Source organism: Globicephala melas, chromosome 20, assembly GCF_963455315.2.
Source record: "Globicephala melas chromosome 20, mGloMel1.2, whole genome shotgun sequence".
In the NCBI taxonomy this organism is placed as follows: Eukaryota; Metazoa; Chordata; class Mammalia; order Artiodactyla; family Delphinidae; genus Globicephala; species Globicephala melas.
The window spans coordinates 26,479,778-26,492,425 of record NC_083333.1 but is presented as its reverse complement, the minus strand read 5'-3'; the positions used below and the strand labels follow the sequence as shown (position 1 = coordinate 26,492,425).

Sequence of the window (12,648 nt, the reverse complement as noted above, 5' to 3'; positions counted from 1 at the left end):
CCTGCTCGTGCCCCCCGCAGCCCCACCTCCCAGCACGGCCCGTCTCCTTCCTTCCCCGCAGCCTACCAGATCACACACAGGCTCAACGCCACCACGGCCAACGCTGCCACGGTGGAGGTGCTCGTGCCCAGCGCCCGCCAGTTCACGGCCACCGGCCTCAAGCCAGAGTCCGTCTACCTGTTCCGCATCACGGCCCAGACCCGCAAGGGCTGGGGAGAGGCCGCCGAGGCCTTGGTGGTGACCACGGAGAAGAGAGGTGACTGCCCACCGGGACTGGGGAGGCCTGGGGGGCCTCGGAGGGGGGGCACCCGCAGCCGGCCCGGGAGCTCACACCATCTCCTCGTGCACGGCTCGGGGTGGGCTAGTTGTGAGTCTCTTGCCCTGGTCCAGAATGGAAAGTGGGCTCAAATCTCTGAGGCCAAGGTCAGCAAGGGCTCCAGCAGACTTCCAGAGCTGATCTGGGAGTTCCCCTCCCCAGGGTCCTGCCCTGCCCAGATTTTCTAAAGGACGAGCCGGTGAGACCAGCTTCCTTCCTCTCTCCCCTCCTTTTCAAGAGGAGACCGTGTCCAGTTGGGTGGAGGATGGGACTGCAGCCTGGAGCCCTGGCTGCCGTCGCCCTGCCTCCCTGACCGGCTTCTCGCCCAAAGTTGGGTTCCCCAGAAGCAGGCCTGAGCCCCAGATCCCTGTGAGCGTGATTTTTTAGACAGTGTTCCCAGGAAAAACCAGGAGGACAGTGCTTCTCAGCCAGGGTGCCCTTGCCTCCACCCCGGGATACTGGGCAGAGTCTGGGTGTCACAGGTGGAAAGGAAATGCCCCTGGCATCTAGAGGGTAGAGGCCGGGGTGCCGCTACACATCCTGCAACGCACAGGATAGGTCCCGCAACAAAGCCTCATCCACCCAAGAGCCAGAGTGCTGAGACCAAGAATCCCGCTATGGGGCGTGGGGAAGTGAGCAGAGGCCAAGCCCTCGCAGGGGACAAAGCCGAGTCCCACCGAGGGAGATGTGGGCTCAGCCCCACCCCACTGGGGACAGCGTGGGTCCCATCTCAGCACCGTGCAGACCAGGGCAAAGGAACTGGGGCGTTCACACCACCTCACTGTCAGCCCTGTGCTGGGGCTGCCCTCAGGGGGTGTAAATTCCCAGGCACCTGGGCCTCGAGTAGCCCAGGGACAGTCGCTGGCCAGGAGCCACGGTGCTGACTGTTGGGACCTGCGTGCAGAAATGGGATGGGATGGGGGGCATCAGTGCTCCCGGGCGCCGAGAAAGTGCACCCCCACCTCCGCCGTGGCCTCACCTGCTCCTCCCCGATCCACCCCCTCCAGACCGCCCGCAGCCCCCCAGCAAGCCCGTGGTGCAGCAGGAGAACGTGAAGGCACGCAGCGTGCTCCTGTCCTGGGAGCCCGGGAGCGACGGGCTGTCCCCCGTGCGCTACTACACCATCCAGACCCGCGAGCTGCCCAGCGGCAGGTGGGCCCTGCACTCAGCCTCTGTGAGCCACAACGCCTCCGCCTTCGTTGTGGACAGGTGAGGCCCCCCGTGTGTCCACCAGCACCTCCGCTCCGCCCCTCCCGGCCCAGACCCCGCCCACCCCCAGATCGCTTCCACAGCCGGCATCCCCCGGGACCTCTCCGTGTCCACGCTCATCCCCTCCAGCTCTGTCCTAACCTCCCTCCCCACCCTCTCTGGAGCCTTGTTAGGGCTGCCTCTTATTATCTATTTCTGGAGCCTAGAAGCCCCCTCCGTGAAAGGCTCGCCATCCTTCATTAGCTGGATTTCTCCAGCCAGGCGGAGCCTCCCTCTCCATCCTTAATAGGGGAGTGGAGCTTCGCTCCAAAGTTCTGCCTTCAATTTAATTCCTAGTGGGATGTGGGGGTTTTTTGTTTTTTGGTTTTTGGGGTTTTTTTGCGGTACGCGGGCCTCTCACTGTTGTGGCCTCTCCTGCTGCGGAGCACAGGCTCCGGACGCGCAGGCTCAGCGGCCATGGCTCACGGGCCCAGCCGCCCCGCGTCATGTGGAATCTTCCCGGACCGGGGCACGAACCTGCGTCCCCTGCATCGGCAGGCGGACTCCCAACCACTGCGCCACCCGGGAAGCCCGGGATGTATTTTTAACATTCCAGTTGATGAGACCGAGAGTTTTGAGCAAGACTTTTCCCCTCACTCCCCCTCCCACCCTCAATAAATCAGAAAGGAAGCTGTTTGCCTGCAGAGGAAATGAGGCTTATCGAGATGAAGTGCTGGTTAACTCCTGAGACCCTCAGCCCTTCCTCAATTCACTAAATGCAAGAGAGGGCTGGGGGAGGTGTCAGCTCTGAGGGGAAGTTACTGGAGCTTTCCTACCTCCAGGCCCCTCTGAGATAGGGGATATGTGGACGTTTCCACTTGGGGACCTTTGGCATCTAGCTGCGGCCAAGGTGAGGCCACACCCTGAGCTGGCCTGGTCTAGGGCACCCCAGGGCCTGGCCCGAGCTTGTTGCCTGCGTAGCAGACCGTCCTTCTGAACCTCCACGTTCCCGTCTGTGTGATGGACCCACAGCTGCTGGGGCTGCCCTGGGGAGATGGGAAGCAGGGACGGCGGGGCAGGGCCGTTAGGGGGCACCTCTGTTCATCAAACCCGATTCCCCTACACAGGCTCAAGCCCTTCACGTCCTACAAGTTCCGAGTGAAGGCCACCAATGACATCGGGGACAGTGAGTTCAGCAAGGAGTCGGAACCACTGACCACCCTGCAGGCCGGTCAGTGCCCTCCACTGGGGTCTCTTTCTCTTGGTCCCCCGGGCACTTGCTGGGCACTGGGCATTCTCTTCTGGGGGAGGAGCCTCCAAAGATGAGTGGGGCACTGGGCCTGCTGGGCCCTTGGTCTGGCTCCCCAGGCAGAGTCCCAAGGAGGTTTGGGCCAGAGGGGCCTTTGCCATGGGCTCAGGACCCACAGCCAGCCTGGCATCCTCGTGTGTTTCTTCTCTGTCCTCGAAGCTCATGGCCGACCCCAGGAAACCTCAGTGGGAGTGGGGAGGCCTGTGGCACTGGGTGCAGAGAGGAGGGGATCGGGGCCCTTGGGTTTGGGCTGGGGTCAAGGTCCCGGCCCCTCTCCCACTTTACACTGGCTCTTTGTTGTACAGAACTTGGGGCGGTGGGCATGAGGAGGGGCTTAAGTGGGACCAGTGTCTGCAGAATCTGGTCCCATGGCTCCCAGGGGGCCTAAGTCCCACCCCCCCCCAGAGCTCACCTGTCCGCCTCTCCCCCCAGCCCCTGATGAAGCACCCACAATTGTCTCAGTGACACCGCACACCACCACCTCCGTGCTGATCCGATGGCAGGTACGGCCGGGCAGGCGGGGAGGGGCCCGTGTCCCACGAGGACTCAGACACACCCTGTGCTGGGACCAGAAAGACAATAGCCCCCGCAGGGCTGGAACACGGCACCCACATGCATAGACACGCACACGCACGCACACACACGTGTGTACACATACACACCCTTCATTCCACCTCCAGATGATGTGGTCCTACCCTATACCCTTCTGTGGATGAGGACCCAGACTCGGGTAGGTGACAAGAATGCCGCAGGTCACACAGCTACTAGGTGGCAGGGCCAGGTTCGGTGCCCTTACGTCAGCAGAATCCTTGCACAGAGAAGGGCTGGGGGCTGTCAGGGCCTCCAGCGTCTCTGTGAACCCCAGCCCCGCTCTGAGTGAAGGGATTCCCGACAGAGACCAGTCACAGGTGTGCCTGCCTCACCTGCACCCAGGCTGGGCTTCAGTCCTGTCACCATGAGCAGGAACCCATCATCCAGGTACAAAGAACCAGCCTCCCACCTCTCCTCCGCCAACCACCTGCTCATCCCTTCACGGCCTGAGGAAGACCCGGGACGCATCTCAGAGACCCAGCTGCCCGTGGGTGCCTTTAGGACCCCCGCCAGCCCCTGAAGCCCAGTCCTGGGGCTCAGCGGGTCACCCACGGAGGCCCCAAAGCCCTGAACTCCTATCTCCGTTTCTCAGGATTAGAGGGGCAGGTGCCAACCTTTGCCCACCTGCAGCCCCCCTGAAGGGAAAGCCCTTGAAGAGAAAACAGGAGGGACCCCCCCGACCCCTCCCACAGCTCAAGGCCCCACCTGAGAAGGACAGTCCCTTAAGTGAAAATGACCTAGTGCAGCGGGAAGCCGACCAAGACTGGAGCAGATCGGGGCCATCGTGATGAAGGGGGCAGGGAGGCACCAGCTGCAGCCAGGAATACAGTTAAGGAGCTAATAAAAGGCTGAACCATTTCAGCAGGTTTTTTAGAAGAGGCATCATAACTAAGTAGTTTCTGGGACTTCCCTGGTGGCGCAGTGGTTAAGAATCCGCCTGCCAATGCAGGGGACATGAGTTTGATCCCTGGTCCAGGAAGATCCCACGTGCCGCGGAGCAACTAAGCCCATGCACCACAACTACCAAGCCTGTGCTCTAGAGCCTGCAAGCCACAACTACTGAGCCCGCGCACCTAGAGCCCGCACACCACAACGAAGAGTAGCCCCCGCTCACCGCAGCTAGAGAAAGCCCGCATGCAGCAATGAAGACCCAACGCAGCCAAAAGTAAATAAATAAAGTAGTTTCCACCTTCTCCAGAAGCCTGTTCTCCAACTCGTCTGAGGACGGGAGCAGGAAGCAAAGAGGAAAACGATCAAGGCAGAGAGGGGCAGCGCACGAAGACACGCCGCCCCCGTTCTTGCTGAAAAGCAGGGCGAGGACTCTCCCTAATTCCCTGGAAACTCCAGGAAATCCTGGCCAGGGCACGTGATCATATGAGGAAGTTTCTAGACAAGGAACAACTCTTTGAGACGGTTCTGCGTCCAGAGTCATGCTCAGGGCCCCCATGATGCTGTGTGACCTTGGGCAAGTTCCTCACCATCTCTGAGCCTCACTTTCCTCTCTGTTCAGTGGGGATGGCATGGTGATTCCCGCCCTGCCCTGCCTCCCAGGGAATGCTACAGGGATGGAGTAACCTCGTTGGAAATGCTTCGTAAATTAAGAATGCTCAATGCCACTTTGATTCCTTTTCCCGGTTAAGACACAGTGCCTGCTGTGTGGCTGCAGGACGCAGGATGGGGAGGGAGGCAGGGGCGGAGGGGAAGGGGATGCTCAGCCATGGCCGGCCCCACCCCCACTCCCTTCCCTGCAGCCACCATCAGAAGACAAGATCAACGGCATCCTCCTGGGCTTCCGGATCCGGTACCGGGAGCTGCTCTACGAGGGTCTGAGGGGCTTCACGCTGCGTGGCATCAACAACCCGGGGGCCAAGTGGGCAGAGCTCACCTGTGAGTGACAGTGGAAGGAGTCGGGGGCGGGCGGGGGCGTGAAGCTCTCAGCATCCTGGAATCACACTAACCCAAAACCCTGGCGCCCTCCCCTGTGTGTGCCTCTCATCCCATCCCATTCAATCCCCAAGTGCATGTTTATTGAGCACCTTCTATGCTCCAGACACTGGGGGGACACCAGTGAACAAGACAGACAAGGTCCCTGCCCTCTCAGACAGCTTGCAGGCTGGGGGAGGAGCCAGGCGCTGGAGAAGAAAAGCCTGCTATAGGTAATCTAAGACCGTCGGCATGGCCTCTGTGAAGCACGTATTCCAGGAGGTCCTAAAGCAGGTGTCAGAAAAGGCTTCCCTGGGGGTGGCTGTGGTGCCGACACTGATGGATGATTCCAGGTCAACCAGTCCAGAGGAGGTTGGCGGGGGAGGGTGGATCCTGGCATGTGCAAAGGGCCTGAGGTGGGAAGGACCCAAAGCAAAGCCTGGTCATGTCCCAAGGGCAGCAGTCTGGCCCCCTCTGGTTCCTCAGGGAGATGACCATTCTGCCCTGGGGTCCCCGGAATCCAGCCTGCCTCTGCAGCAGGAAGGAAAAAATTCAGGAAGCCAAGTAAAAATCCCAGAGAGTCACACACAAGCAAAGGGATGACACGTCGTACTTCTGGGTTAGGATGGTTACTTTGGGGTCTTGGGGGCCATGGCTGGTGATGGGGTCCAGAAGCAGTGGCCCCAGTTCGAGGCGAATACAGTGACGGAGGCAAGAGCATGAGGTTGGTGCCAGGACAGCCGGCGTGAGATGCAGTCAAGGGCCTGTTTGGGAGACGTTGTGCTCTGAGCCCCACCACACACACGCGCACTGATTCACGCTGGGGAGAGGGAGGCCGGTGGGACGGGGAGGGGTCTGGAGGATTTGGTCCCTAGGTGGGTGGTGGTACCAAACCAGAGACACTGGGAGAACAGGAACAGTTTAAGATCCTCTGCGTTTTGATTTTTCCTCCCATCCTACTCGTAAACCGTCTGCACCTTGTCTTCTAGCAGGTATTAACAGACAAGATGATTGAACACGTAGCCAAGGAAAATTAATAGAAAACCTCAGAAAGAGCTGATACAGCAGCTTGCGTTATTTTGTTTTATTTTTTGGCAGACGTGCTGGTCGTTGTGATTTTATAGGCCTGTGTATAATACAGTCATATTTCCTGGTAGTAAAATGGTTTCTGGTTCATATGAGGAAATTAACGACACCACTCTATCATGGCAGGAACTCAGCCTTAGACAAGGGACCAGAGCTGTCCCCATCTGGGGATGCTGGGCTCCCAGGGGCTCCTGTGCCCTGTGACCTCCAGCAGGTGCACACCAGGACGGGATGGCACTGTCCTGGGAGCTGCCTCTCCCCCCCCATCCCCGCTCCCAGCCTGGCCCCTCACTCAGGAATCTGGAGGGCCCTTCCCTCTGCATGCGTGTTCCCATCCCGCCCCCCTCATCGGGGTCTGTGTGGCTCGGGGGGGGTGTGTGTACTAACCTCCTCTGTCTGCTGTCTCCCTCCGGCCCCCTCCACCCCACCCCAACCCCGTAGCCTTGTACTCCGTGCGGGACCTGAGCCGGCCCAGCCTCACGCAGTACGAGCTGGACAGTAAGTCCCCCTGCACGGCGGCTCCCCGACGGGCCCCGCCTTCCACGGGGAGGGGAGAGGGGCCTCCGAGGACGCCTGACCACAGCTGAGTGGTGCGCCCAGCTCAGGCTGCTTGAAGAAGGGGAACCCCCTGCACACGCGTGACTTTCCTGAAATACACAGAAAAGCAGGGGGTCGCCAGGGAAGGTCTGCTCCAGGCCACCATCCATCAGTGCAGGACAGAAAGGGAAATGGCTAAGGCCTCGTCCTCCTGGGGCGCGAGGGACGGCGAGAGGAGGTGCGCGGTAGGGGCCGGGGGTCCACAGGCAGGCGTCCACGTTGCTGCCGCTCTGTCTCGTCCCATCAGAGGCACTTGTCAGCTCAGCTCTGTCTTTCAAGCCAAGGCCCACCCTGGAGTGAGCAGAGCCCCCGTCTTCCCTCAGGGACCAGGAAATGTCCCCACCTGGTGCCCCGAGCCCTAGCTCTTTCCTAACGTCCCAGAGGACATTCGGTTCTCCCCGAGGCCCGGAGCTTTGGACCAGGGGGCCTCCTGTTAATAGCATGCATTTGACTGAATTGTGCCTCTCGGTCCTTCCTGAACCGACAGCCCTCGCGGGTGCAGGGCCAGGGCTATCGGGGTGCTTAGGGCTTCCACCTGGGGAGGGGGAGCTGTGGAGGGGAACGCACAGGAGACTGGGGGAACGTGTCAGCCACCCCCCAGCAGGGACGGCAACTCCCACCCAGGGTGTCGGGGCCTGTTTTCCTGCAGCTGCTCCCCTCTCCCAGCTTCCGTCTAAGCGTCTCCCCCCAAGCACCCCAACTGAGCAAAAACATCGAGTTTCTTCGCCCCAGATTCGCCTCCAATGAGCCTTTTCTCTTTAGGGCTGGGCCCTGCCCCCGCGTTAAGAGCTGGTTGATGGAGACGTGGGGGCGGGGGGAAGCTGGGAACTTGAAGCAGCTAAAGTGGCCAGTGTGTCCAGGACAGGCAGGGAAGCAGTGACCTGTGACCTGGCGCCTCTGGGACAGTTTTGGTTCACACCTGTTGTCCCAGCATAAATGTTAACAGTGCACCTTTCGGTCTCAAAAATGCCCAAGGTGGTCACACTTGGCCAGGACGCCACCCAGTGTCACCCTGTGTCCAGATTCCCAGAGCATCCCTCTCCCCAGTGTCGGCTGCCCCACCTCTTACCTGTTCTTTCCTGAACCTGCACTCAGGGGTCCAGACTCTCAGGGGTGCATCATCACAGCGCCCCCTGCAGCCGCCCCCCTCCACGCCGCCCCCGTCCACTGCAGGGCCAGTGACCTCTGTGTGCCTCTCCCCTCCCCCACTCTCACCCCCAGACCTGAACAAGCACCGGCGCTACGAAATACGCATGAGTGTGTACAACACTGCGGGCGAGGGGCCCTCCAGCCCCCCACACGAGGTCTTCGTCGGGGAGGCAGGTGAGCGCCACTGCCCTTCCAGCCCCAGCACAGCTTTCCCACGCCCCGCCCCGGAAGCCCAGTAGGAGGAGAGACGGGAGCTGGGGGACCACACCCCGCCCCCAGCCCACCTACTCTTCCTCCTCCCCGAGGTCCCCTCACGCACTCACCACCCCTCTCACCCTCCAGTGCCCACGGCAGTGCCCCGCAACGTGGCTGTCCACGGCGCCACGGCCACGCAGCTGGATGTGACGTGGGACCCACCCCCGCCGGAAAGCCAGAACGGAGACATCCAGGGCTACAAGGTACAGGCGCTCCGGCAGAGAGCAAGGTTCAGAGGGACACAGGGCCAGGTGGTGGTTGGGAGTGACCCAGCAGTGGTGAGGTCCCGGGGCTACACCTGATCCCCTGGCTGTTTGCACCCAATCCCCTGAAACACCTGCAGCTGGAGCAAGACTCCGCCCATCCCCCCTGGCGTCCTTGGGGCAGGAGGCGCTCAGATGCTAGAAATTAAGGACACCCCCCAGCTTGTATCATCCCTGGGCAGTACACCCCACCCAGCCCCCACCCAGCCCACCAGCTCCCGATGCCAACGTGAGACCTCTCAAAGTGGTTATCTGGCCAACCCTAGTTACCATATTGATGCAAACTGAATGGCCAATTAGCAAAGGACCACCGGCCAGGTGTTGGTAATTTCTGTTTAAAGTTATTTCTAGATTTTAGGCAACATCTTGTGTTATGGCAGGATTCAATTTGTCTCCAGACTTCGCAAAGCCCCTTAGAGCTCCTTAATCCTCCTGAAAGCCCAGTAAAGCTGGTAGGTTATAATGTTTGTGCCCATTGTACAGATGAGGAAACTGAGACCCAGGTTAGTGGTTCAACGAGGTCACAGAAAAAGCAGATAGATGGCAGAGAGTCAGATTCCAGGTCTGCTCGCCGTCACCCTGTGAAGGGTGGGGAGGAAGCGCTGAGCACACAACCGCTGGAGGAGGCGGCAATAACAGTAATAATAATAATCGCGTGCTGCTCGTTTGGACGCTCAGCCCATGGCCACGTCTGAGGCCTACCTCCTGTGCCGCTGTCCAGCGCCGCTCTGATTCCTGGTGGTTGTTTGTTATTCCAGTGGGAAGGGTGGGAGCACCCAGGAGCTTCCCGGCTTCCCCGGCTCAGCCCTCGTCCCACAGGCAGAAACTGAGTTTCCACAAAGGTAAGGGCCTTGCCCGGTCCCACGGCTTGTGGAGACCCCATTTCAGACAGAATCTGGTACAGGAGTCTGGTTCTGTGTGGGGTGAAGGAGGCGGGAGAGAGGAAGGAAGGCGTCTCGCGAAGGATGCTCTGAAGATGGATGTCGCTCCCGCGCAGCGCCAGCTGGGAGAACTAAACGTTGCGCCACTAGCAGATGCCGCCCTGGGGAAGAAGGAGTCGGGCAGGGCCTGCAACAGTCGGCAGCCACCGGACCGGGGGGTGTGGAAGTCTCCAGTTAGGGGACGGTCCCAGGAAACGTGTGGTTGCCCAGACGCCACACAGCAGACGTCCACGTGCTCAGGGAAACATCATAACCAGCCACGGACATTGACAAGGGAAACAGAATTGCCACCTCCCAGACCTGCGTTGACATCCGCCTTCACTGACCTTAACAGTAACCACACATTCACACCACCAGCCAGTGGTTGCACCAGAATGAGCTGTGACGTGTGCAGGGACGGGCACGTCCACGCATCCGGCCTTTCAGGGATGCGTGTTTATTGAGTAGTTACTTTGTGCCTAGCAGTGTCCTCGGTGCTGAGATGAAAGCAGAGACAACGTGAGCTTATTTAAACTGTAGGGGAGGAAGCCAGTGATGCAAAGCAAAGGGCACCTCCAGGTGGTGGTAAGTGGAACGGGTCCAGGAGCAGGTTCGGCATTTTAAATAGGGTCGTTGGGAGAGCGCTTCCTGAGAAGCTGCCACGTGACCAAAGATGAAGGCGAACAGGGCGTGAATCACGTGGATCTGGGAGAAGAGTGTTCCAGAAGGAGGGGGAAGACGAGCAAAGGCCCTGAGATCTGTGGGTGCCTGGCGTGTACAAAGCCCAGCAAAGAGCCCCACGTGTCCCAGTGTGATGGGGCGCATCGCTTGGAGTCCTCAAGGGCTTTGGCTGAATGAGATGGCAGCCACAGGGACTTGGGGACAGAAGAGGGACATGGGTGACTCGGGTTTTTAAAGGCTTGTGCTGGCTGCTGCGTTGAGAGTAGCCTGAAATGGGGAAAATGCAAAACATGAAGAGGCGGCAGCATCGTCCAGGTGACGGTGGTTTGGACCACGCAGTAGCAGGTAAGAAGCATCTGCTCTTGGTTCCATCTGAAGGGGGTAGAGCTGATAGAATTTGCTGATGGACTGAATGTGGAATGTGAGAGAAGGAGAAGCAATAAGGATTTCCAAGCAGTTGGATGACGGAGCTTCCAGTTACAGCGCAGGAAAAGGGGAGACGGTGGGAGGGGGAGGCACGGAGGGAGAGCTGGTTTGAGACGTCTTTTGGACTTCCAAGGGGAGACACCCGAGGGAGCTGGACACACAGGTGCGGAGTCCAAAGGAGAAGGTCCAGGATGGAGGTGTGAACGGTGGGATCCTCAGCATATAGACGGTCCTGAAAGCCCGGAGACTACATACAAAACACCAGAAGTCTGAAAACGGAGCCCCGGGACCAAAACAAGTGATCGAAGTCTCAGAGCCCACATGAAGAACGTGCTTCCAGAAGGAGGGAGGCAGCAGATGTGCCAACTACTACTGAGAGCTCAAACAAGATGAAATCTAGGAAGCAATTATTCAGGGACGGGCAGACAGCCCATGAGCCTAATCCGGCCCCCCACTTGTTTTTGTAAATAAAGTTTTATTGGCATGCAGCCACACCCACTTGTTTACAGATCGCCTTTGGCTACTTTCCAGTCACAGGCAGAGTTGAATAGCTGCAACAGAGACCGTGAGGCCTGAAAAGCCTAAAATATTTCTTACCTGGCCCTTTACAGAGGGAGTTTCCAGAGCCCTGGATTAGCATTAAACAGGCCAAGTTCACAGGTGACTCTGATAAGAGCTGGGGGCGGGGAATGCCTGCTTGGAGTGGGTTCACGAGAGAATGAGGAGAGGCAGCCAGTACCGACATCCCTTTTGAGGAGTTTTGCTTTAAAGGGAAGTACCAAAATGGGGTAGAGACTGGAAAAAGACAGTCAACGGAACGGAGGCGGTTTTAAGATGGGAGGAATAACTCATTTGTGTGCTGATAGAAATGATTCTGGAAAGAGGAGGAATTTGGTGAGTCAGGGAAGAGAGGAAGCTGTGAGAGGGGCTGGGATTTAGTGCAGTAATGTGGGGCCCGCCTTAGTAGGGAGCCAGCGGTTCAGCCCTGGTCACAGGAGGGAGGCGGAGGGTAGGGACACAGGGCAGGAGGTGGTCCAGCCGGGGCAGGGAGCTTGTGGGGTCTTGTGTGATGGCTTCCGGAGCTCCGTGAAGGGTCCTGAGCCAGGAGTGAGGTTGGGGAGGGAGGGAAAATGGGGAAGGGTTGTGTGGAGCTGTGATGCCGGAGACTGCAGAGAGTGGACCAGGCCAGTGTATCACGGTGGCCGGGCCACGCGAGGCTGTGCTCGTGAACTGAAAGTGTGGCTTTCCTCCAGCGACAGCCAGCGATGTGACATGTGGGCATGAACCGGACTTAACCGAGGCTGAAGTTCGGCCTGTTGCCTGTGGTGAAGCCCGCAGGGGCAGGGAATTGAGACTAGGAGAAGGTGGTGATGACGATTCACTCCTACACCTGTTCCCGTCTAAGGACGGTGTTTATCCATTAGCAGATATTTATTGAGCATGATTCTAGGCGCTTGAGATGCAAGGCAGCCAAAGACGTGGACCCTCCAGGGAGCGTGTTTTCTAGCAGACACCTGGCTACCCATCAGCGGGCACGGCAACTCGGCTGTGTGCCCTTGGGGTTGGGGTCAAGCCTCAGCCCCTTGTGCTATTTGCACAGATGTCACTTAATCCTCATCCAACAAAGGTCTGCTGAATTCGGTTCACACAGGTAAGACCTGCCTGCTGAGGGTGCCCGTTTATGTACGTGTGGTGGCCCTGCATCCTGGACCCCCCTCCCCCCCTTCCCAAGAACGTGACGCCGGCCACTGGCACCCCCTGTCCTGCATTGTCACTTTTCCCATGCTGAAATATGTTGCATCTTTCAAATGCCTCTTCCTGGCCTCACGTTTGCTTCAGCCATTTTTCTGGTTGGTCCCTTTATGGCAGAAACCCTCCCAAAAAATGTCTGCCCGCTGCCTCTGCCCCGTCTCTCTTGAATCCACTCCAAGTAGGTTCACTCAT

General features: G+C 59.1%; 1 protein-coding gene across 3 annotated transcripts in view; it reads left to right on the top strand.

Annotated features, from left to right (window-relative positions):
- The window catches only part of SDK2 (sidekick cell adhesion molecule 2), a 264,077-nt gene that overhangs the window by 219,909 nt on the left and 31,520 nt on the right, over nt 1-12,648 (top strand). For 2 of the 3 annotated variants that reach the window (XM_060290211.1, XM_030838093.2), the window contains 8 exons: nt 62-256; nt 1,324-1,525; nt 2,632-2,735; nt 3,246-3,316; nt 5,156-5,291; nt 6,855-6,911; nt 8,232-8,333; nt 8,502-8,617. In XM_060290211.1, the coding sequence (XP_060146194.1) occupies nt 62-256; nt 1,324-1,525; nt 2,632-2,735; nt 3,246-3,316; nt 5,156-5,291; nt 6,855-6,911; nt 8,232-8,333; nt 8,502-8,617 (983 nt within the window). The remainder of the gene's footprint in view (nt 1-61; nt 257-1,323; nt 1,526-2,631; nt 2,736-3,245; nt 3,317-5,155; nt 5,292-6,854; nt 6,912-8,231; nt 8,334-8,501; nt 8,618-12,648) is intronic. The other variant, XM_030838094.2, reaches the window with a different exon arrangement.